Source organism: Phalaenopsis equestris, unplaced genomic scaffold, assembly GCF_001263595.1.
Source record: "Phalaenopsis equestris unplaced genomic scaffold, ASM126359v1 Scaffold207462, whole genome shotgun sequence".
Taxonomy (NCBI): domain Eukaryota; kingdom Viridiplantae; phylum Streptophyta; class Magnoliopsida; order Asparagales; family Orchidaceae; genus Phalaenopsis; species Phalaenopsis equestris.
The window spans coordinates 139,950-166,398 of record NW_018226794.1 but is presented as its reverse complement, the minus strand read 5'-3'; the positions used below and the strand labels follow the sequence as shown (position 1 = coordinate 166,398).

The window sequence follows — 26,449 nt, the reverse complement described above, 5'->3', positions numbered from 1 at the left end:
GGTCTCAAAAAAGGCTCAACAATGACTAAAGGGAAAGAAAATACGTCATGATAATATGAGTGAAACTCCAAATATGGAGAAAGTGGCTATAACCCCAGAACAAAAGTGAAACTCTTAGTATTGTTAGAGAGATAGAATCCCCAGCGGAGTCATCATTTTATTTTTCTCGGTTCTTTTTGAGACTCTCAATCACCAGCTTTTCTATTTATTGTTCTTCGTATTATTCACTTATTCGAATAAATATCTCTCCTGGATCTTATAAATGATTCAAACAGGAGAGAAATTGAATAAAAACGGATATACAACAAATAAATAAAAAAGAAGAGAGATGGAAGGATTATGTATGGGTAATCCTTGTGTGATGGGTAAAAAGTATATGTCCAATCAAGATCAGGTTGAATTACATCGAAAGACATCAGCCACGAAGAGAATCTCTACATAAGCCACTAGTCACTAAAGAACTAAAAAGACTATTTTTTTTAGGGTCAGGAGTTTCCCAGAGGAATGTATCTCTTTGGTCAATTACATCTTGAGGGATACCTAAGAATACTTTTGATAAAAGAGTTTTCACCTTATATTATCAAAAACTTAGGGAAATAAGTCACAAAGAATGGTCATTTCATATGGAAACACATCGATGCTTTAAATCTCTCGCTAAGCCACATGATCAAAAACTTAGGGAAATAAGTCACAAAGAATGGTCTTTTCATATGGAAACACATCGATGCTTTAAAGCTCTCGCTAAGCCACATGATAGAGAGTGAATTTATCACATCCCAAATGGGTAGCATACGAAGGCTATGAAATAACCAAAATCATTTTGATGAAGATATCCCTATACGTCAAAGCACTCCCAAGTCATAAGGGTAAAGGATAAATTGTTGTATCCCAAATATGCAACACCTCATTGACAATGAGCCATCAAAATGATATCAACGAAGTAAAAGGGGTGATAGAGCTCAAAAGGGGTAGACAAAGGATGAGATTAGTAGTCAATAGAAGGAAGAAGTAATTGGGTTGGAGTACCACAGATCCTTCATCCCAAGCTACTAGAACCTTACGTCTTAACCGATCATGAAGGTACTTGACCCAACATATCCAGAGATCTCTGGTCAGCAATCCATGAATTATGTCATCCAAAAGAACCTCAATAGCCTTAAGGTCAAAAGAAGGAATCTCTAGTTCTATGACATACCAGGTTGGAGCTCAAGAGGTGAGACTTATACTTGTCAAATGACAAGGATGCCTCAAGAAAAAAGATAAAGGGAGGTTTAACTACAAATCTAGAAACACTCTCAAAAGGACTTTCACCCCATCTGGGTCAGGGAGCCTCCAAAAAACCTAGGCGCACTAGATAACCTTCTATATAGAATGATATGTTTGACCAGTTGGGTTGGAGAAGCATGAAGGCTTCTCTGTGGGACATGAAATTTTGAATGCAGTTATCTAAAGTGGTACTTAGATATTGTGGAGACCCTATTAATTATGACTTGGGTTATGCCCATGCAATGCAGCTTGTTTAAAATCCTACCTGAAGGCCATGTAAGAAAGTAAAAGTGCAAAATTTAAAATCATGAATATTTTAATCCTAAAATTTCATTTTCTTGATTTTTTTATTAAGTTTTTTGTAGAAAATTTAGAATTTTAAATCCTATGGAGCCTATATTGCATTTGTGATTCCCAAATAAACCACAAAAATAAATAATGAAAGCATTTCAAGCATTCAATCACGTAATAAGGCAAGCAAAATTAAAATAATATGAAAGGTTGGTGCTACTGGTTGGAAAAATTTTTCAAAAAAGAAAAAGGTCAGTTGAACTCTGCATATATATGCTCAGTCCTAATTCTATACATTATTATCAAATTCAGAATTAAGATACAATATATGAGCATCTGATCTTAGTCCCTTGCCACATGGTTCCTACACCAAACATCTTAGAACTCATGCCTATATCTTATTTCTACTATAGAGCTTTCTTAGAATTCTAAAAGTACATATGAAAGGAGAAAAGATTCAACCTACATGAAAATAAGGTTAATGGGGAAATTTATGCAACATATAATGAGCCATGCCTGATGGGGAAGCTAAACAGAACTTGCAAATATAGTGTTACTAGAAATCATTACATGCTCCTTCTTTTCATGGTAAAAGTGTGTGTGCATATATAGGCGCGACTCTTTGCAGAAGAATGCTATAACACACTACCATGCACATAAAGCATGCATGCACACCAAAAAGCAGAAATCAGGAAAGATACATGGCTAAGACAACTAAACCAACACATAAGTTGAATGGGTTAGAAGAAACTGTATAGAATCATTTTAGAAGACTATCATGAGTGGTTAGAAAAAAAAATCAAATATTTGTTGTCATGTGGAATGACATGAATATTATTGGCTATTAGTCTGAATGTGATTTAAATTTTTATTTAAAATATAATAATCTCACTTTTCGAGTGTAGTAGTCTCAAATTTAAATAATATTGTTTCCTCTTTTGTGAAGAGATTTGTGCTTTTACTTTTCTTATATGTTTTTTATGCACATAACTTTCTTTCCTTGTTTTAGTAAAATATTGTATCTTAAATTTGTTATGACTCTGTAAATATTCTTTACATATTTTTTGTCATAAAATTTAGCATGATGTTTATTATTTACAAAAATGATGGATACACAACATCCAACTACTTCAGTTGCTTCAAGAATAATAAAAGAAAAAAATATATGTGAAACTTACAACATATGTGGACCTTTAGTTTGTTACAAACAATGGTTGAGTCTGTTGATTTGAATATGCAAAGTGCTCAAGCGTTTAAAGAGTCTGTTTACCTAAACATAGCTAAAAAGTTAAAAGAGAAATTCAGAATTGAAGTTACAGGGGAACAATTTAAGAACAAAATTCAACAACAAAGAACTTTATGGAGTTTTATTCAAGAACTAAAAAAGTCTAGCATGCCTTGGGATGAAATTAGAAAAATTATATTAATGTGTCCTGAGGAATACATATCTCATATATATGTATTACTTTTACTCAAGTATTGATTTAAGATATCACAAAAACAAATAAATTCAATGAGCTGTGTTTATTGTATTACAAACTTTTCTTAAAGAAGTGTAACTCTTCAATGTTCCCATTGCAAATTATATGGAATTGAAGAATGTATGTGGTGAGGTCGTGCTATTAGAGATTTGACTTGGTCTGGAAATAGACAAACTTCACTTGATAGCCATCAAATAGACTTGGATGATGAGGAGAATGATATTTTAGAGAGATGGGAAGAGATGCATTACTTCTTATACAGTTGCCTGAAGTGGATATTAGATAGCAAAACAACGATGAAGTGAGATATGTCATCATGTTCAAAGAGGCGTGACTCAAAAAGAAAGAGGAAAAAGCATTACTTCTTATACAGTTGCCTGAAGTGGATATTAGATAGCAAAACAACGATGAAGTGAGATATGTCATGTTCAAAGAGGCGTGACTCAAAAAGAAAGAGAAAAATTTCTACTAATGATCAAAATATTTATGACTACATTTTTATGATGACTAACTGTGTTAGTGAATTTGTCAATGCTTTAAAAAGTATAACGACCTAAGAAAAGAGAAAATGTTCACTAATTTAAAGACATAATTTTTCAATATTTCAGGATACTCAATGGAATAAATTGACTTTATTTTTGATAAATTATCCAAGAACACAACAATGATTCATGTGTTCTCTCAAAACTATTGGAGTCTAAGGCTATGTAGATGCAGAGTGAGACAAGAAAGTAACCATTTTTTTTATGGATGAATGATGGTTTAATTTGGTTGGATTGATATTAGTTAGCATGTTATTTTGAATGTAAAAATATGTAATGAGTACATAAACATATTTTGGTGAGTTTTGGATTTTTCAATGTCCAACATGCTTTATTTATCCATGAAACTTCATTAGTATTTTGAATGTATTGAATACAGATGGTTTCTTAATTTTTTAGTTATATTGAATATGTTCTATGTATTGTTGTCGTGCTAATAGTAATCTTTTTTATTTACAAAAATAGCACCTAGTCATTTAAAATGAACTAGTAAACTCATATATTTATAGTTTATACAATCATATATATATGCTGAAAGCCGTGGCTTGTTGGTTGGCGGGGTTCACTATAAGTCCCCTCAGGTCACGGGTTCGATCCCTAGTTGCGTTAGGTTCTCGAATATTTAGGCACATGGTGCGGCTCCCATCATGGGGCCTAGCGCATGAAAAACTGATATTTGGGTCTTTGCCAAAAACCAATTTCCTTAATCTATATATATGTATGTATGTATAGGCATGTACTTTATTCATTAGATGACTTTATTTTTTACATCTATTACCGTTTAATCATTTTTCACAAACAACACACGTACAAATTAAATTTCAAGTTAGACATTTTACATACCAATTGGAAACACAGTACAGCTTGATCTGGACTTGAATTGGATTTGCTCAACTTTGATATCATTTTGCTCATCTTGTTGACCATAAATTTGTCTTAATTGGGGGACATATGATCCTAAAGTTGAATATGAAATGCTTAATGATCAAATTTCTTTATGAGACATCAATATGATAATGCACAAATATTTTATTACAAAATTTTTGGTAAACATAAAAACAATTTATGTGTATTTACTTTACAAATAACCAATCAAATTAAAAAAATTTTTGAATACACTATTTCTTATTTTTCCATACAATTAAACTAAAAAAATAAAATTCTTTTTCTATATCTAACTTGCAAGTATAACGAAACAAACAATCTACTAAAAACACATTAGACTTCGGGGGTGCTTGCTTGCAAGCATAATTTAAGTTAAAAGAAATTTGGATTTAATAAATCTAAATATTATTAAATTTGAAATAATGTTATCTTCAATTAAGTCTAGTTAAATTCAGGGACCGTTTGGGACAGCTTGAGTGTTTCAGGATAAGCTGTTTATCCTGAAACGCGGCCAGCGGGCCGGCCGTGGGGGTCGACCCGCAGTCTGCGTTTAGTGTAAAAACCCAAATACAATTTTGGATAAGCTGGTGAAATACGCGAACCAAACAGTACGGCGGCGTTTTGCAAAGACTGCCCGCAATTATAAGCTGCCCCGAACGGACCCTCAATGAAAAAAAAGTAGATTTAATAAATTTAGATTTAATAAATGAAACAACTAAAAATTATATTTTATTTAATAGTCTATTTATCTAATGTATTTATAGTGTTTGACTGAATTTAATTTGGATTTAAGTTAAATCTACGATTTATTTTGTCTAATTGACTGAAGGCAACTCGTCGCTGAGGGAGAAGATGGGTAATCTTTGGAACAAGGAACCGCCGCCACCGGTAGTTCTGGTGCCTCCCATCTTCGATTTTCCGCCTCTCGTAGCACGCAAAAGGTCAGGATTCCTACCTACAATCTTCCCCCCTCCTCCTCTCTCAGTTTCTCTGTCCTTTCTCTCTCTTTTTCTCTCATGCACATGCAAACATACTTTTTATCTGAGAAACTGTTTTCATAGATGACATGAGCAGTTTAGCAATACCTATCATCTCTTCTTGCTTGTAAGAATCAACTGACGAAGATTATTAAGTTTGCTGTAATTTGTCTGTGAATGCCGATTCTCTTTGCTTGTATTTCTATTGAAAACGGATACTTGGAGCATGTATGTGAAATTTTGGCTATTGTGTAATGTGGAAATGTGGTATTAGAATTTTATATATGTTGGAACAGGATGCTGGTTCCAGCTTATGACTTGCTATTCGGGAAACTGGCACTGCGATGCCTTTTTGAGGACTACTTTGAGAAGGCACGGCAGTTGAATACTAAGATTATGCTGAAGCCATTGGAAGATCCTCATGTGGATTTGGTTGCAACAGTATCCTTAGAGTTTCAATTGTCCTTACCCTCTTTAGGGTTTTGGCTTTTTTTTTAATTGTCTTACGTTTTATTGAATAGCATGTAGGTTCTTGATCTATAGTTGCTTGTCTTTGTTGTTAAATGATATGTGGTAGAACTTGAGCTCTTTCAAGGTAATAGTTGCAAGCCTTAACCTTTTTTAGGTTTCTAGTTCCCTTGATGAGAAAACTGGTGCAAATGTGGTAGGAAATGCTTTATTCTCCTGGCAGAGGTTGTATTATTTGCTACTTCTGCCATGATTCATGTTTTTTACTCTTCAGCGCGGGCTAATAGCTGAATTCTTTTTTTCATCATTTGTAATTTTTTTAGGGATTTGGATGACCCACACACTTTCATAGACCTTTTCATATCTACCAATAACCCGTAAGAATGTGATTATTCTTCCGAGATATGTTTTATTCCCCATTGTTTCTTAATATGCTTGTCAAAATCCTTGTAAAACGTTTGGAGCTAATGCTTTGTTAATCTACTCTTGTTTTGGAAAGCATTTTACGCTTAAGGTCCTGTGCATATTATCCAAAAGTGGGATTTGGAGCTTTTGGTATATTTCCTGTGCTAACTCCTAACAGGTATGATTCGTTTATCCTTTTTTTTTTTACATAGTGGTTTACTATACATCCTTAAGAAAGTGAAAGAATCTCTGCTCATTGGAGCATTATGCACATTGACCTTCTCATACCATTAATGAAAGATGCATCCATCAGTTTTTTCATCTCTGCTGATGCAAGACAAATTTCTTCTTACAGCATGCACATTTGTTATTCTGTAATATTTCTCTTACCATTAATGAAGGATGTGTCCACTATTTGCTTATCTCTTTAAAGATTTATCTCAAAGAGTTCTTTTTTTCCCTTAAATGTAATTCTTTTGCTTATCTCTTTAAAGATTTATCTCAAAGAGTTCTTTTTTTCCCTTAAATGTAATTCTTTGAAATAGTTTTTTTAAATCTACTTAATCTGCTATAAAATTGCACTTTCTTTCCCTTAAATGTAATTCTTTTTATGGTTTTGGTTGTGTTGTACTTTACAATGCAATTTGGAAGTTACAGCATGCATTATTCTCATCCGTTCTTCGATGACATTTACAGGGTACAACCGGAAGATTATGGTTTCATGGGCTTGAGATATGGATCTGAAAAACTTTCTTTTGGTGCTATTCTTATGCCGTTTCCTGGTATATGTCTTTCACGATATATTCTAATATTGTTGCAATTTATACCAAGTTTTTGTACACAGTTTTCTTCTACAATGATACAAGCATTGGACTGAGTTATTTGGTGTGGGAGCAAAAGATTCTTAGACTACAAGTCTTAGCACATTTAAATATCAAACTAATGTCAGGTGTGCTGGACCTTTGATTTAATGACTTGATTTTCCCCAATGAAATAATCGTATGATATAGAAGTATATGATTACTAAGGGATTGCCGCTTCATTGACTTCAACCAATGTTTGAAGTTGAACAATTGGGTGTTGATACAATTTTTTTTTTCGTGAATCAAGACATAAATCTTAGAGGTAAACTATTAAATTAATAAAAATTATGAAATCACATGTAACATACTAATATCAAGGTTGGAAGTCAGAGTAAGAGCATAGAAGGCTATTGATAGTCATGTAAGGCTACAAGTATCGCTAAATGAAAATTCTCTCGCAAGCCCAATTTAACATAAGCAAGTTATCATAATTTAAGAATTCAAATGTGTCTCCCATTATTATAACTTATAAGGTTTTCATTAGAATCATTATTGTAGTTGATTGCTTTCTCTCCTCTCTTATTGTTAAGGAGATAGTTACCAACAACTGGAGGAGAGGTTTTTGTGGGGAAGGGTAGAGGCGGCTTTACAACAGTTGCTATGGCATAGCAGTTGCGGCGGTGCCGCAATAGCCATTGATAGCCCAATGGGATTAGTTGCGAGGGTGAGGCCCCTAAGGCATGTGCCTGTGAGTTTGAGATTGTGCGGTTCTGCTCTTGTTTTGTTTTTTTTTTTGGTTTAAGTTTAGCAAATAGGTTTAATTTTATGTATAATATCCACAAATGAAGATTTTATAATTATCTAAGGGTCTGTTTGGGGCAGCTGCAGCTTATCCAGCTTGTGCTTATAAGCACCTTATCCTGATAATCTGCTGATGAGCAGCTGATCCGGATAAGCTGTCTGGCTGTTTGATTTGTGAGTTTGGAAAACAGCTGATTCTGGGAAAATGACCATTCTGCCCCTGTTCTGAATAAGTTGTTTAGTTGTTTGGTTTGTGCGTTTGGAAAACAACTTATCTGTAACTTTTTGTAGATAATTTTTTAAATAAATTTTAAATTATCTGTAACGTAATTTGTAATCAATGATTTACAATATACTCTAATTTTAAAATAAAAGAATATATCGGTAAAAAAATTGAGTAAATAAATAAAATGTACTTACCAAAGTGTGGAGGAAGCGGTTGCCGACAACATAGGTGCTTAATGCAGTGTTTTTTTGAGTAAACAAATAATAGAGAGTCCAATTTTCAATTAATTTATATGCATTTACATACATACCACTCAATTCCTACGTATTTAGATATCCAACACCTAAACTGCGTGAAATAAATCCAAGTAAATCATTACTGTTCTTGAAGAAAATAGACATTTTTTTTTAAACTCAGGTATCTTCAGCTTGCATAAGAAATTATAAAAGAGTTTCTTGGTTGGAAATGCATTAGGTGTAAAATTAGTTGTTTAGAATTGCAAGATAGAAATTGAACCATCTTCAAATTCAAATCAGTTCTAAACATATTTTGTAAAAACAAATCAGTTCTAACTTAAGGGTAATGCGTTACTCTAAACTGACACGCACTAATTAGTTTTCTTTTGAAGATGAACCCCGTGCATATAATGGGATGCGTTACTCTAAACTGCCACCCCTAATGTGCATATATGCACGTGGGAGCAAGTTTTATATTATTGCCGGTGTGATATTATTTATAGACCATTCATAGTATGAGTCATTGTTCAATTATCAGGTTGAGGCCTTACCTAAGTTCTTGATAAATTGTAACTTAGATAGTTGTAATCTCATGTCTAAAAAATTTAAAGAGAACATAAGATGGTAACATATATTTACAGTAAATCATGTTTGATTATGAGATCTGTAAACTTATTATAATATGCAAACATATTAGAAATTTTTTTGTCTACAACTCTTAAAATGATTTATTAATTTTGCATTCAGGCCCTAAAGCTTGGAATACTAAGTCGGGTAATTCCGTTTATCTAGGAGTCATGTTGTCATTTGCATGCTTTTATACTTCAACTAAAAGCATAAGCTAGGCTCAATATCCATGACTTGCATTCCTAATGAACACAAACTTACATGCTCCCACCACTATTTGCATTTGTATGTTCGCTTGATTTAATTTCTTTCATTGGAAATTAGATATACTGTCATATTCCATGATGACCTTTCTTGTTGAATTTAAGATATAACAGAGGCGGGTATGGCTCAGTTTCTTGAATTTATCACCAACACTTATTTTGAAACGTTACATACTAGAGAAGAGTAAGCGATATATTTAACCATCTAAACAACCAAAATTTATCATACAACATAAATTTTAATTCTTACTGATTTAGATATTATTATAAATCAATTGAACAGAAGCACTAAAAATTATTTCTTAATTCAACATGTCGAGAGTGAGGGGGAAGGATCAAAGGCTATGGTTTTGTGTTCATGGCTGATTTTGAGTAAAGCCATTCGCTTTGGTTCGTTAATTCAACATGTCGAGAGTGAGGGGGAAGGATCAAAGGCTATGGTTTTGTGTTCATGGCTGATTTTGAGTAAAGCCATTCGCTTTGGTTCGTTGTAAGGTACAATTTTTTATATTTTCAATTAGAATATTTTTGTTGATTACCCTATACAACTTTCAATTTGTTTTTTATTAATCTATTTTTTTAGTAGTTAAATCAATTAATTGTGGTTCTATCGACTATTTCTCTACAACTTCAACTCAATTTAGTGAAGTTCCCTTTATTTTGACATACATTTACCCATAAGGTGTGATTTTGATATAATATTGATACTTATTGCTATAAAAAACTACTCTCATATCCAAAGTTTAAACTACATAATTTTAGTAAATCCTCTGGCATTTTATGTTATTTTTTATTGACCATCAATTTGTGAATAAAATGTTATACTGAAATACAATTATGTGTTCAAACTTATCTAAATGCTTTTCCAATGTCTGGATGTCAACTTACCATCTTCATTTGATATCGTTAGATAGGTATATCTTGAAATATAATAATTTTCTTTGTAAATATCTTTGCTAATTTCTCCATTGAATCAGTCAAACGAATAGGCATAATGCGTGTAGATCTTGTCATTCTATCAATTAAAGCTTGCAACACCCAAATGTAATCATGCTCTTATCTTGATATGAGAAAACCCGAGATTAAATTCATAGTTATATTTTCACACTTTCACTTTGGTGATGCTAATGCCTGCAATATTCCATTCAACTTCGTTTCTCTTCCTAGGCCACCCAAAATAATGTCTTTAAATTTTCATATTTTTTGGTATTATTTGGGTAAATTGAATGACCTAAGTAATAAGCCTCACATATAATCACCTTAATCAAGAGAATTTTTGGGATCGAATGATGAATTGATTGCATCACGTTCGTCTGTGTTGAGATCTTTTTTGCTTATTGACTGCTCTTATTCAATAATCTTTTTATATTCATCATTTATCTTTGCGTATCCATTGTTCTTTCTCCTGGGTAAGATGTGTAATCATTTGATGTAAATTGCAATGGTTTAATCACTTGGTAATTTTATCCTTAATTAGAAGCCTTCTATATCTCTAATTACCTCTGCTTCCTGAGTTAACATCCAACGTCTATTATATCTTCTAATCAATTTATCTATCATTATATTAGCCTTTTTAGGACACTATTGAATGTTAATAATATTATTTTCTATTTGTTCTAATCATCTTGACTATCTCAAGTTCAACTCTTTTTCTATTAAAATAATATCTTAAATTCTTACGATATGTATACAATTAACATCTTATCACACACAAATAATGCCTTCAAATTTTTGGAGTAAACATTATTATTGCAAATATTAAATCATATGTAGGATAATACAACTCATGCACTTTTAGCTTTTTAAAAGCACATGCAATTACCTTCTTATTCTTTATTAAAACACATTCTAGACTTTTAAAAATATATATCTAAATTTTCTCAGTTCTACATGAAAATTTTAACTCTTATTCCAATATCAAACATCTCTTAGGTTCTTGAAAATTTTACTCATGCTTATTAGTTCAATCAAATTGAACATCTTGCTTGTCATTCTAGGTAAAGACATTGTCATCTGAGAAAATCTCCTTATACATCTTCTAAGGGTTGTTTGGTAGCCGAATTTAACTAGAATTTACACAGGATTTAGTAGAAATGAAGCTAAATGGTCAAAAATAACTTTTTTAACATTTAAATCCGTTGGAATCTTAAATCACATTCCTCCATTTGGCCTAAATAATTTATGCGAGCATCTCTTGCACACTAGATTTTGCAGAACCTGAAAAATTGATGGGGGAGCCTCCCGCAATGGGGATTTCTCGCGAGTTACAAACTCCCGTCTAAGCCACCGAAGAGGCAATTGTTGGAGATCTATTCGGGAGGAAATGTCTTAATGTCGTTTATGACTAATCCATAATGAGATGTCTGAGAACCTTCTATAGAGGATATGTGATTGAAAATCCTCCAACTGCAACAGAGACTTATTGCCACAGTAGCCACAGTGACTTGCCAAATTGAAACAATACAGTGAATCCCATCCACCAGACAGATTTTAGAGATAAAAAACCACTATCCTGAAGATTTAGCATCAAATATTATAGTATCTAAGATTTTGAAATAAAATTGAATTTATTATATTTTGATGACCATATGGATTTGGACGAGTTTATCGAGTGTCTAGATGGTGGAACGTGCTTTGAGTACTAGAACATTTAACTAGACGGAATGGTAAAACTATCCACCAACAAGTCAAGGAAGAGTGCATCTTTCTGGTGGGAGATCTTGAAGATTCTTGAACAACAAGAAAGGAAGAATAAAATTACTACCTGGTCTTAAATGAAACGAGAGACAGCGTAAGTACCTCTCAGTTCTTTATAGATATGATGTTTAAACCCTAGTTTTAAAAATGCAAAGACAACATCATCGGATGACCACCATATCTTATAGAAAGGGTTCAACCCTAGGATGAAACAATAAAAGTACACCCAACTGAATATCCATACCGAACTCATTTAATGAGACACTATTTTAGAGTGAAAAATAGGTCCAACCAATCCGCATTCTCAAATTTTTTCTAGTTTAGAAAGTGTTTTAAGGGCAAAGAATTTGGGCATATTTTACCAAATTGCAGAACCAGGGGAATGATCTATTTCATTGAGCATGATGCTGTTGAGGAAATTGACAATGTCACAGTAGACACTGAAGAATATGAGTACACAAAAGAGGAGTATAAAATTCCAACTGATGAGGGAGAAATGCACCCAATGTCACAGTAGACACTGAAGAATATGAGTACACTATAAAATTCCAACTGATGAGGGAGAAATGCACCTAGTTCAAGTCGAGCTTATGATAGAGACTTCAACATAATTAACATTAGCGGTGCAAGTTGGTCTTAAGTTGCAGGAATCAACACTAGACACATGACAATCCCATATAAGAGAATTTCAGACTTGTTAGATATATAGCCCACTTTTGAGTTGCCCTTACTGTGGGAGGTCCAACATTTTAGATATGAGACTCTTTTGTGTCACTTCTGGAAGATTATATGTAGTTATTGGAGTATTATAATCAGTGCGGCTGTGTACTCACTGGAACAATATTGAAAATCGACTTAGGATCTTTGGGGACAAGAATAACCTACAAAAGATTCCGGTCCTGTCCAAGAAGAGGAAGAGGTCTTTCCTGAGTAGTTGCGTGTCAGTGTGGCCCAACCTACCATAGTTGTCGTTCTGAGTTGATTCTTCTCGATAGAGTTGTTTATCAGATACATCCAGCCGAGTACGGGGAGTGGGAGAAGTATATTATATATTTACTTGCATGGGATTTGGCCCCTGGTAATCTATGTTGATATGCAACTCTAGCTTAAGTTATGCCAAAAGTGGATGTATATTTATTCTATCAGGATGTTCTTTGGAATGACAACATCTACATAATTGATGTATCGAGAGCCTGCAACATTTTTCTTGACCTTCAACGTGGTCAACCTAACTATTATAAGGAGGCTGAAGCTTCGACGGATGCGGTCGAAGCTCTCACAACCATGAGAAACTAACACAGGCGTCTCGCGCATGTGAGATTGCCCTCAACCAGCTGGTACCCTCAACAAGCAGGATTTCCCATGACCTACAGACTCTCGTCTACTGCTTAGACTAAAACGTTCTAGGCCTTTCTCTGTTTTGGGAGTGTTGGCTAGTACCTTGACCCACTCTGAGTTATCCTGTTATTATAAATTCACTTTCATGGGAGTCTAGGAATAGTTTTTTGTGAGTATTCTGTTGGGATAAGCGTCAATTTCTCAAGTTTTTTCCTTTTAGGACTGTATTTAAGTACGAGTGGTGCTCTGACTGTATCTCGTTCTGAGGCGGTGTTTCTACCTTTCTAAGGGATTAAGTGGTGCTCTAATTGTATCTCGCTCTTGAGGTGATAAATTTTCTCTACTTTCCCTTCCTCTTCATCCCTCGTTTCGCTGCCACGCACCTTTCCATGCTGTGACCGACCAGAACAACCTCCGTTGCTGTTCTTTTCTGCAGTTCTCTTCTTTCCAAGCACTGCCCTTCCACAATCTTTATTGTTCGCCTTTCGAATCAGCAACCAACCCTTTCTCTGGTTGTTTTCGATAACCCATAGCCTTTTGACGGCCCCTACCATCCCTTGTTTTCGCCTACTTGCAGTCTAGCCATCCTAATTCTTGTTTATCTTCGCTTCCAGACTTGCGACCAGCCTTGCTTAGCCACCCATCACCTATTTTCCCCACTTTTCAACCTACTGTTCAGGCCGCCACTCCTTCCCCTTCACTGCAGTCATCTAAAAAATAGTAACTTACTATTCTTCGGCTTTCCCAATCAACCAATGCGAACTGTCACCCCCATAACAGTCGCCCACAACTCCTCTGCCGCAACCGCCATCCAACCATTCAACTTTCCGACCACCACTTTCAAACCCGCCAAACCGACCACCACCCTTTTGAAATACAATTATAACAGAGTTGTGTGTCGTGTTTATTTTTATTTACTATTTCAGTGTGTTTGTTATAACCAACTGTAAACTTTCTTCAATAATAATGTTTATTTGCTTACTGTTGTTTTGGTTAACTGTATCAATCATGGATTTAGTAAATCCAATAGTTTGACTAATTTAAGGGATTTTGTGAACAAAAATATGCTATGAGGGGAGAAAGATGTGGGAATAATGCCCGCCTATCTCCTACCTAATGGGCGCCCCATCACAACTTCCTTGTTTCTTTTTTCTCTATGGTTTTGGGTAGGAGTGGAAGTGGGAGAAAGATGATGGTTTCAGACTAACCAACACTCAATAATGTTGCTTCTCTTTGATGTGTTCTGATCTTGTTAATGCCTTTCCAGTTAGCTACAATTACCAATTCTCGATATCAGATGCTGATATATTCATTAAAAAATTATCAAAAAAATTGACAAAGGAAATTAAGAAAAAAATTAGAAATTAAAATAGTTAATATTAAGTAAATAAAATTATATGTAGATATATTAATTAAAAACCTATATAGGCCTTATTAACTAATATTACCTAACTAATATTTTTTTTAAGCAGAAGTTATTTTTTAATTGCTTAATATATTATTTGTTAACGAGCAAAGTTTCAGAAACGTTTCCAACTATTTACATGTTTCGTTTTAATCCTAAACTTTATAGAAGGGCTAAAATAGTCCCCAACTATTTTAAATTTAAGCTCTAATAGCCCTTATAAAGTCTGGGACTAAAATGATACCATGTAATTAGTCGGGGACTATTTTGACACTTTACTCTTTGTTAACAATTTATTGATTTATTATCTTAAACTATTATTTAATTAATCTAATTCTAATTGATATTGGCTAAATTGAAATGAACTTAATTTAAATAATATATTATACAAATTGATTAAATATAAACTAATATTTAATTAGCTTAATAAATTATTAATTAATTATTAATTGATATATTATGATGTGCTAATTAATGGATAATAAAGTACAAAATAATAATAAGCAGTTTGATAAAATTTTAATTAATGATTAATTAGCATAATAAATTATCGACTAATGATTAATGTAATTAGGAATAGTAAACGTTAAATTAAATTAAATTAATTTAATAATGGCTTTGTTACTCATTAATATTAAAATTTTATTTGAACATATTTAACTCCTAAAATAAATAGAGCAAAATGATTTAACGGGTTTTCATCATATTTAAGCTCTATCATGTGAAATAATTTTTAAGTTTTAATTGCTTCTGGATTTATTAAATCCCGATTCACTGGGGTTACTAAATCCTACTTGCAGCCAAATTGCCTCCAGAGTAACCATTCAATCCTAGAGAACTATAATTGTCTATTATATTGGTCAGCCTTTGCCATTCCACCCTTATTTTCACCTTTAAGCATTAACTGATACACTTATCTCTAACGATTTATCTCAAAAAGACAACACTGCTTAGCGAAAACTCACATTTAGACAACTTTTCATACAACTTATACCTTGTAGTAAGCCCAAAATGATTTTGGAATGACAAATAATCATCATTATTTTTGGAGCAGACTAGTATATTATTAATAAACACTATCAATAATTATATTAAAATAAGATTTGAATATTCTATGCATCATATTCATAAATACGGTCTCATAGTGCTCATATGTGGTATTAAATGCTATGTTTTTAGTATCATTGTGCGTCACCTTTACTTTATGGTAACCAAATCTTAAATCAATTCTAAAAAATATGAAGATTATGCTAATTGATTAAATAAGTCATCTATCCTTAAAAAAGGGTATTTATGTTTAATAGTCAAATAGTTTAACTCTCAATAGTATATACTTGATTTCATAGTTCTATTTTTCTTTTTGACAAACAAATAAGGGCACTCTAAGTAGATGTACTAGGTCTAATGAAATGCATCTCATTCATCTTTAATAAATTATTCTTTAACTCTTACAGCTTATTAATAATTTTTCTATAAGGTGTTTTAACATTGGATGTAATTTTAGGTTGATTATTTATTGCAAACTCCACATCTCTTTTTAGTGCAAATCAAAATTTTGTTGGTAAAAATATGCATACAACTCGTTCTCCACGGTACTACTATTTATGTGACCATATCCATCTTCAATAGCTTCTAATTTAACCAAGAATATTAATTCATCAGTTGTCATCCATTTAATAAGCATGATATAATTATTGAGTGTAGACCTTGTTCCTTTCTCAAATTTAAAGTAAATTCGTTTTATCATTGGACAAATCAAACCAGACTACTCCAGTATTCAATGGTAACATAGTAATTAGTGAATCATTTTATATCCAAAATCACATAACCCAATCAAAGGTAGTAAAATCAAATCAAATCTTAATAGCACCAACAATCACTATATAAATAGAGTATAAAGTACCGACAAACATGTTATTATCAGTTGGTAATAGGGTATGGAAGTCAGGACTATAATGGTTGGATTTGATATACTACCTATTAAAAAATAGCTTAGATGAAAAATATTGCAAAAGAAGCAGAATAAAAAAATAAAAAAAAAACTCTAACAACAAAATCTAAAGTACTATCATACTTGTCACAACCTATAAAGATTCTCTTGCTTCATGTGATATTAGAGCAAACACTCGATTGGTACTATTCTTTTTTTGCCTCTAGATGATTGTCTTTTTTTGGGGTTCAATGCTGGTTTGATCAAAAAGTAGATTTTCCTCCCGGAGGCTAATTATGCCTTTGGATTTCTCTTTTTTCTCTGCCATCTTATATATTCCTCGAGTTTTTTTTTTTAATGTAGCCTTGTTATCCTATAAAAGATTATCATAGAGTTATTATCATAGAGTTAGTAGGACCTGATGACATCCCAATTAAAGTGTGGAAATATTTAGGAGATTTGAGAGTTTCTTCGCTCACTAAACTCTTTAATATTATTTTAAAAACTAAAAAGATGTCTGAGGAGTGGAGGAAGAGTATTTTGGTCCATATTTTTAAGAATAAAAGTGATACACAGGAGTGTGCAAATTATAAAATAATTAAGTTGATGTGTCGTACATTAAAATTATGGCAAAGGGTTATTGAATGTAGGTTAAGACATATTGCAAAGATTTCTCATAATCGGTTTGGATTTATGCCAGACATTTCTACTATGGAAGCTATACATTTATTGAGAGGTTTAATGGAGAAGTACAAAGAGGATAAGGAAGATCTACATATGATTTTTATTGATTTAGAAAAAGCTTACGATAATGTTCCAAGAGAAGTCTTTTGGAGAGTTTTAGAGAAGAAATGTGTTAATATGACTTTTATTCAAGTCATTAAAGATATGTATATTATAGCTGTTACTTGTGTTCGAATAGGAGGATTGACCAAGTATTTTCTTATTTCAGTTGGATTACATCAGGGATTGGCTTTAAGCCCGTATCTTTCTGCTTTAGCTATGGACGCTCTTACTGGACATTTGCAAGAGGATGTACCTTTGCACATGCTTTTTTGCTTATGATATTCTTCTTGTAGATAAGACTAGAGAAAGAGTTTAGGAAAAACTTGAATTATGGAGTTCTACATTGGAGGCTGAAGGCCTTCATTTGAGTAGAGCTAAAGCTGAATACATGGAATGCAATTTTAGTGGTAGTAGCTCTAGTGGAAGAGTTGTAACTATGGGTTCAAGTTGGTTGGTTGAAGTGGAGGAATGCATCAGGTCTATTGTGTAATAGAAAAGTACCACTTAGATTGAAAAGAAAATTTTATAAGATGGCGGTGAGACCTGCAATGCTTTATGACACTGAATGTTGGCCTTTAAAAGAGAAGCATAAACAAAGTGTTGTTGTGATGAGAATGCTTAGGTGGATGAGTGTCTTTACACTTAGAGACAAAATGTGAAATGATATATTCGTGATAGGGTTGGTTTAGCTCCAATGACGGAGAATATTAGAGAGAGTTTTCTTAGGTGGTTTGGTCACATTAAACGTCGACCATCTGATGATTCAATTAGGAGAGTAGATATTTTAGATTTGACATATGTTAAGAAAGACAAAGGTAGACCTAAAAAGCCCAGGGCTAATTATATAAAAATAATATTAATTTATTAAAATTAAATGAAAATATGACACTCAATAGGACACAATGGAGAAAAAGGATTCATGTAGCCGACTCCATTTAGTGAGATAAAGGCTTGTTGTTGTAGCTTTGTTCTCCACACTATTTTTTTTCAAAATTCATCAAGCTCAATTCTAAATGAGGCTTCCTGCGTGTAGCACACATTGAGTAGCATGCTAATCTACTTCCCATAAAAAAAAACATGTTTTTTTTGTATTGCCCACCTCCTCTATTGCTTTTGGAGGCGACGGAATTGATAAGAGCTTAGCAAACTCGCCTAGGTGTGCATATTTTGCGTTAAACCATTCAACATTTCACGAACTGGTTGAATGCAAACTCAGTACCGAGGCAAAATTGCTTCACTCGCCTCTCAGAAAGCATCTCAGTTGTGGTTGATGAAGTGACTTTCACAAACAATTCTTCATTCTCCTTAAGCAAAATTGAAAGCCATTATGAAGGCCTCACCAGGCTCCCTCCATATCAGCGAGATGAGCCTCAGTATCATCCGCTCGTCGCAAAACTTTTTTCAGGCAGGCCTTGTCGTCCTCTGCTTTTTTCCTTACATGCTCGATTTTGGCTGCAGTATCGAGATACAAGTTAGACAAATAATGGGACGATGTCATCCCCAATAGTTGATATCTGTCGACCAAGCAGCATAATTGAAGAGGGTTAAGGTTGTCTAAATTGTCCTTGAAACTCTCCGACCATAGTGTATCCACAAGCTCCGTCGCATGAGAGTGCACTCCTGGACCGCGATCGAACCAATCCCTCTGTAGTTCAATCAACGCAAGGCGGGAATCCTCAAGACAAAGGTCTTGGTCCTTTTTCCTGCATTGGGATTCATTCATCACTTCCTCCGGGGGAAGGTGGGGGGTGGTGAAATGAATGTTTAATCTGCGCCACCCACTGGGTCTTTCGCTTTCCTTTGTCGAGACTTCTCAAGAACCGAGGGACTCGTTTTGGTTTGGACCGAGGGCCTATCCCACCTTGGTCGAGTCCGGGACTTATGATCACCACCTCCGGGTTGTGCCTAAGCCCAGAGCCTATCTCTTTCGCATCAGCACTCCGGCTGGGATCATGTTCTTCTCTGGCTTCGGAGTCCATAGACAACCGAATAGCTTTTCCCCTCCCTGCGAGGTTGATAAAACCAGATGCATCGGACCGAGGATCCTCTTGACCCCCGACCGACCCTTCATCCGAGAAGTATCGATGTCAGATCTCAGAGTTGGAGTCTTAGCGGCCCCGCCCTTGCCTCACCTGTCGAAAGGGAATGTTCTTTTTCAATCAAATTTAATTCATCAGTTGAAATCTGTTGAGTAACGATAGATCTGAACCTTGGTCTTTTTCAAAACTTCTTTTCTCTTTGCCCTTCTTCGCCCTTGACTCCTTCATGCGAGGCCTTAGCCACCTTATTAAGGCGTTGTTTTTGTCTTCTCAGCATCAGACACAGCTCACTGTTCCTTGGTCATCCAACCATACTTGCTCGGATGTAAAACCTTGTTTATTATCTCCTCACGAGCAAAGTATGGAAAGGCTCTTCCCCTCCACAGATGATGTCGAGCCTTGGAATTGAGGAGAAATGTTCTGACGTTTGTATGGCTCACCAGACGAATGAGTAAGGATGCCTGAATAAAGTGACGTCTCCAGTTCTTGACCTTATTCTCAAGGTCAATCAACCAGATCTTTTTGGTGGAAGAAGAAATCATAGCCATCCGAGTTGACTGAAGGAGAACAAATGAGGAAAGAGTTATTGCGACCAAGGAGTCTCCATCTTACGGTAGTAAACAACAAAGGTCATGACCGCTACAATGCAGCTCGCCTTTAGTTGATCGGGATAACACCATAGTGATTCATAATGGCTCAGAGCTCACGACGAAAGGGAAGGCGAAGTCCCTATATGAGTTGATCACGGTATAGCATGAGCCGTCCTCTATAATCATCTGTCTCCCGATCATTTGGGCTTGGGGCCTCTAACACAATGTCATCATCGTAGACATACCTCCTTTGGAGTTTAAGAGCCTCATTAGAAGTCAGTACGGAACGTTCCGACGCTGGAATTGTCCCAAATATCTGGAGCAAGTATTTGGAAGCCATGCGAGCACTAAACAAAAGCACAAAGGAACGAGCGACTCAAGGGTAGTTTAAGTAAAAAATGAGATCATAAAGGGGCCTCAACCCTATATTTAGGGCTCGAAGAGAAGCTGAAACACCATTGACTGTACCTCGGGAACACAAACCCCTCGTCACTTCATTCAGGAAAGAAAAAAATTGTATATTCACATATATAAGAAAGCCATAATACAGGGAACATGAATATATATTTATTCAGACATGAAAACTTTATTAGCGGCTTGTCCTGCGACAAGTCTAACCCTCGCCTCAATAACTCCTTATATAAAACTCTATCCCTTAACTTAAACCTGTCAACACTATCCATCTCAGCTTGGAATCGAGCCATCGAACATGTCTCCCTTACATCAGTCAGGTCCATCCATAGGTTCACAGTCTCCATTCGAATGGTCGCAGTTTCGATTTGATGGTCCATTGCTTCCACTCGGAGGTCGGAAGTTCAACCGACAGCTTCTCAGAGAGGGCATCCTGGTGCACCTTTAGTTTCTATATGTTAGCCTCTCGCTGGGCTTCAACTTCCTTCCAAGCCTCAACTTCACAGGCAAAGAAATCCGTCGTCTAGTCCATACGACGAACCATGGAGCCAGTCGACTCCCTTTCACTGACAGTTGAAGTGTCCCCCACGACCTTCCGAGACGTTGGGGCTTGGCCCTCGAAAGTTTTCAGCTAGTCAGAAACACCAATCAGGTCTTCTTCATAAAAAAAAGAGGCAAAGTTATGCAAGGCACGAAATCTCCCTAAGCCAATAAGTGGATCAAACAACCGAACTCCTCATACCAAGGAGTCAGTCAAGTTCAGACTAGAGCAAGTACGAGAAACTCTCACCAGGCATAAGTGGAGTGTCCACAACTCTCATCCCTCCGATCTGAGAAGGACAAACTGTGTTCTTGTCCCCAAGCGGCAGACCCCTAGATGTTCTTCAGATGTCTTTTTTTTCCCGACCATCAGGCTTGGTCAATGATCTAATGGGGAAAACGGTAGAACCCTTGTTTGAGTTCCGACACAATTGGGGAACATTTTCCATTTGTTCCCATCATCATCATCACCACACTCATCCAGTGACCCCCTCTTGAAAGCAAATTGCTTCACTTGCCTCTTCCTGGCAGGCATACTGCTCTTTGGATGCTTTGTCTTATCTCCGAAGAAGTCTCCCTTAGGCTAACGACTTTTTGCAGAAATACTTAAGGGACAAATCTTCTCAGTTGGTAGTCCGAAAACCTTCATCAGAATATCATTAGACAGCTCGCCAACACGAACCTTCTTGCTGCTTGCCATGAGAGTACCTTCAACAAGAACGACCAAAGCTCTTGACAGGAAGAGAGTGTGGATATGAAGGTCATTAGTAACAACCTATTTATAGGATGCCAATGCACGGAAATCCATGGAGTTTAATTATTAAGAATACTATTTACGAAATAAACACATTTAATGTAACATTTAATTCTCTTGTTTTTATTGGTAGATGTTATTGATTCGATATACATTAAGAAAGACAAGTAGACCTAGAAAGAATTGGGCATATTGTATAAAAATGATGTTAATTTATTAGAATTAAATGAAAATATGACAGTCAATATGACGTAATGGAGAAAAAAGATTCATGTAGCCGACCCTACTTAATGGGATAAAGGCTTGTTGTTGTTGTATCGCTTTTAAAAACCAAGAAAATTGGGGAACTAAATATGTATGATAGGATTATAACAACACGAATCTTAGAGAGAAATGATACACGACAAGATAAGAGGGACTCACAGTCAAAGCATGTAGAGATCCAATCACACAATATTTTACTTTATTGGAGCAAAAATCAATGTTGAGTCAATAAACGATGTCTCAAAGCTATGACGAGTCGCTCCCTTTGGTATGCGAGCCGACCGACATAATAGGCCCAATGAAGGAACAATTCTCTGCTAGATGAGTGAAGGAGGCTGTTCGAAGACTAAGGTTAAGCTACAGATGAGTGATTCTCACGTTGTTTGGCTCACCATCACTGAACAAATGGATGTGTACTAACGGCTAAGAGCCATCATGATCGACTAATTAATCTATTATTAAATATATTTATAGATTTAAATTGTAAAAGATCTTAATACCCTTAGGCCTCTTTTTAGAGAGAATGGTCTTAGATATAACCGTGTATTCTAAATATCTCTATAACTATAAATAGGGGATCATTTTATGAATAAAGGATTATATGCTCTCATTCTATAGTTCTCTTCCTCTTTGTTTCCCGCTATCCTCTTTTCATATGCTCTATACCTTGGGCGTGACTTTCTGGACATGTTAGGATTCAATAATTACTAATCTGATGCTCGCATTCTACAGTTCTCTTCCTCTTTGTTTCCCGCTATCCTCTTTTCATACGCTCTATACCTTGGGCGTGACTTTCTGGACATGTTAGGATTCAACAATTACTAATCTGATCTGGTGCATATTTAGATAATGATATAATATTTATCTCATCCCAAGTCACCATTTTTGATACTTAGGTCATAATTACAAAATTTTATTGCATTGCTTACCTTATACAAGGAAGGATAAATCAATTTCTAAAACTTTACTCAAACTCATTTCAAATAATCAACTCTTTAAGTTTTCCTTTGAACTTCTTTAGATGCTGGCCTCTCCATCACCGTTTTGTCTCTCTTAGATACAAGACTAGAGATACTCATCTCTCATTAGGATATTTTATTCTATTCGAAGTCTTCTCTATTCCAACTATCAAGATCTCTGCAGCTTTATCATTTTTTCTTCCCTTGAAATTAGCTGGCTATCTTTAAGTACTAGTCAATTTTCATGTTAACACTGTTACTTGCATTAGTAATAGGTGTTACATGTGTTATTGGTCGAGTTACTGTTACTATAGGCTCTACAAATTACTGTATCTTTTCATCATCTGCATCTTAATCATATTTAACAATCTATACAACTAAAATTTATCATATAACATAATTTTTAGCGCACATCAATCTAAAATTTAACAGAAATCAATTGAGCAAAAATATTTCAAAATATTTTTTATGGTATTCTTCAAAGTTTATTTACAGAGCATTAAATTTTTATTACATATATGCTTAAAGTGCTTACAATTTTTTTATCAAAATGATACATCAAAACATAGAATAATATTTTCAAAACTCTATCCTCATTTATGAACAGCAGTATCTTTCCTTCTACTTGAAATAATAACCAGAGTAAAATCTGATGTGTTTAAAAGCTTAGCTTTATAAATAACTCTATTATAAAATTCAAGTTTTCAAGATTAAGGCAATATGATATGCTAATCATAAACTGAACATAAGAATAAAATAATATATTTACAAATCTAGTGCATTACCTATAATCGTAATTGGCTTTTCCTGAATAATAACTAATAGAATAATAAATGAAATACTTTTACTAAATAATACTTTAAAAGAGATAATTAATATTTAATTATAATATGCAATATGTTAGTCAAGTTTATAGGTATTAACATAAGAGACTATACCTTTTATAGTATTCATTTACTTCTTAAACCTATTATTAACATAAAATATTATATTTTATCTTGGAAATATATTTTGCATGTATGCCTTAGTTTATTGGTCATTATAATATAGTGATTGTATCGGTTTCACACAACATGTCATAAAATTGGAAGCTCAGCCCAAATGCTATATATATTGAGTATCCTTTTGCATACATAAGAACTTGCCTTTGCCTTAACTGTATAGATTATCTGGCACATTATTGTCAACCTATCTCACTTAATTGGTGTTTCTTAAGCTCATTTCACTTTCAATGATGAATATTTAAATAAAGATACCATTCTTTTTAAACAGACAAATCATTTTGATTTGTAAATAAGTAATTCACAAGTATTCAGTCCTGATTTTAAAAGATATTTTTATAATAAAATATTGCATAATTTTAATAAATCAATTGTATGCCTTTCATAATTTAAAATGATGTGCAACAGTTTAATCATGAATGCTAGGATAGAAACATGCATTATATAATATGAAAACCCTTCTAATAGATATTAGCTTATGTACAAGTGTAACTTATACATTTCATACAAAACATTAAAACAAAATCTTCTTTCTGAATTAGAAAATTTTAACCAGATGACGATTGGCTCATGATCGTGCTCTTTTGTAAACAGTCTATGAGATACAAAATTTTTAATGTACTAAAATTTGTAACTTATAATTAAATTGTAAAGCAAAACTTATAAAACTCAAAGTCTATTACTTTGATTCGAAGATGTCTAGATATGGAAATAGAAGAATGCCATATTTATACCTCAAACTTCTCAACTTATTTTTTTCTTCCCTTCTTCCCCTTTCGTTCCTCTGCAACTCTCAGTTTGCTCTTTTGTTGAAGTTTTATGGGTATGGAATGAGAAAATGGGGACAGGAATTAAAGCTTAGCTTGGAACTTTGTAATATATAGCTATGTAAGTATCATATTATCATAAAATTATTGTCCATCGTCATTAAATACATCAGTTTTTGCATGCTAAGTGAAGTGGAAAAGTCCACAATTCTTTTTGCAGCTACGGAACAATGGTTCATAGTAAAAACATTCAAAATTTAGGAAAAAAATATTTAATTATTGAGTAGATTATTATACCTATTAATTGCAATTAACGATATACATTTATATTTTAAAATGATCTTCGCAAAATATAGTTTCTTTTAAAACCACTATAATCATTTTTTAAGGTTTTGAAAAATGGGATTTAAGAATTTTGGATCTTTTGACATCTGGCATTGCAAACTTTTTAGCATTACACATACGTTGTAGTAGGATTTAAGTGAGTTTGACTGTTTGCCATTTTTTTAGAAGCCTTCTTGAGTCTCTGCAAAGTTGAATCTTAGGCTATGCAGACCTGCTCTCTATAATGGCAATATTGGATTGAGGTATTTTGATTCCTGCATTAATATCTTGTTCCTTTTGTTTTAAGCTGGTCATTGTTGCTCAACCTTTTTTTTATTGTAACAATCCAATAAATTTTGGTTGGCTTTTGTAGTTTTATTCTGAGATGTAACATTTTTGTTTTTGTTTTTTTTTTTAATTTCCTCCATGTTTGCTAATTGTATACTCTTTTCCATTGTACTTTGCTAAGTATCTAGCGAGATTCCAATATCTGCGTGGGTGGTTGGAAGGACAGGGAGGTTATGCTTGGGTGTGAAGTACGACCCCCCAAGTAAGTTTAGTAACTTGATCATTTGAGTGAAATGCTTACATGTTTGAATCCAACGGCTTAAAGTGAAATATATTGTTATTTTGTTTCATGTACTTGGGCAAAAAAAATGTCATTTATTCAAGCTGCTCTGGAAACATTAATTGTGACTTTAAGGTCTTCCATGAGAAACCAAGCCTCATCTAATACTCGTCTAATGTTTTCTATAGTGACTAGTCTACCAAGAAAGGCTAAGCAAGCTATTAAATTATTAAGTTTAAATAATATCACGTGAAAGCTTGAAAAATGAAAAAGATCATTCATACCATCATCTATCTTTTCTTATGCGTGTCATTACTTGCTAGATGGAAGTAGGCGTCCTATGAATTTTATGGACTTAAAAAGCTGGAGTTATGCTATTGGATATGGATTGGGCTCAAACAGTCCTTTGAGTCCTTCATTTAATTTCTCCCTTGAGCTTGTCAAACAATCGCAGGTTTGCTTTTGATATTTGTCAATGTTATTCAGTCACATAACTTTGTACAGTGTAGTCATTTCAATTTTGTTACTTCAGCTATTTCCTTTTGGGCTCTCCTGAAGATGTTGTTTCAATGGTTGGTGCCTTGCGGGGATAGTTGCATGTTGGTTTATAGGATATATTGAGATCAGAAGGGAACGGAAGATTTGTTAGTTAAAATAATGAATAATGGAAACATATTAGAAGGCAAGATTAAGAAGCACAGGAAAATTAGACAAGCTAACCATTAGATCATATGGGAGGGTTTTATAATCACATTTTTGTGGTCTGTGATCTGAATCAGTTTCATCTTCTACATATGTAGTTGAA

General features: G+C 34.1%; 1 protein-coding gene across 2 annotated transcripts in view; it reads left to right on the top strand.

The window, feature by feature from the left end:
- The first annotated feature begins 5,275 nt into the window (after nucleotides 1–5,275).
- LOC110036500 overlaps nucleotides 5,276–26,449 on the top strand; it is a 32,088-nt gene continuing 10,914 nt past the window's right edge. The window contains exons 1-8 of one of the 2 annotated variants that reach the window (XM_020740961.1): nucleotides 5,276–5,406; nucleotides 5,739–5,883; nucleotides 6,068–6,135; nucleotides 6,234–6,287; nucleotides 6,410–6,493; nucleotides 7,012–7,097; nucleotides 25,546–25,626; nucleotides 25,968–26,098. In XM_020740961.1, coding sequence (XP_020596620.1) covers nucleotides 5,318–5,406; nucleotides 5,739–5,883; nucleotides 6,068–6,135; nucleotides 6,234–6,287; nucleotides 6,410–6,493; nucleotides 7,012–7,097; nucleotides 25,546–25,626; nucleotides 25,968–26,098 — 738 coding nt within the window. In that variant the 5' untranslated portion in view covers nucleotides 5,276–5,317. Of the gene's footprint in view, nucleotides 5,407–5,738; nucleotides 5,884–6,067; nucleotides 6,136–6,233; nucleotides 6,288–6,409; nucleotides 6,494–7,011; nucleotides 7,098–25,545; nucleotides 25,627–25,967; nucleotides 26,099–26,449 lie in introns of those variants that run through there. The other variant, XM_020740962.1, reaches the window with a different exon arrangement.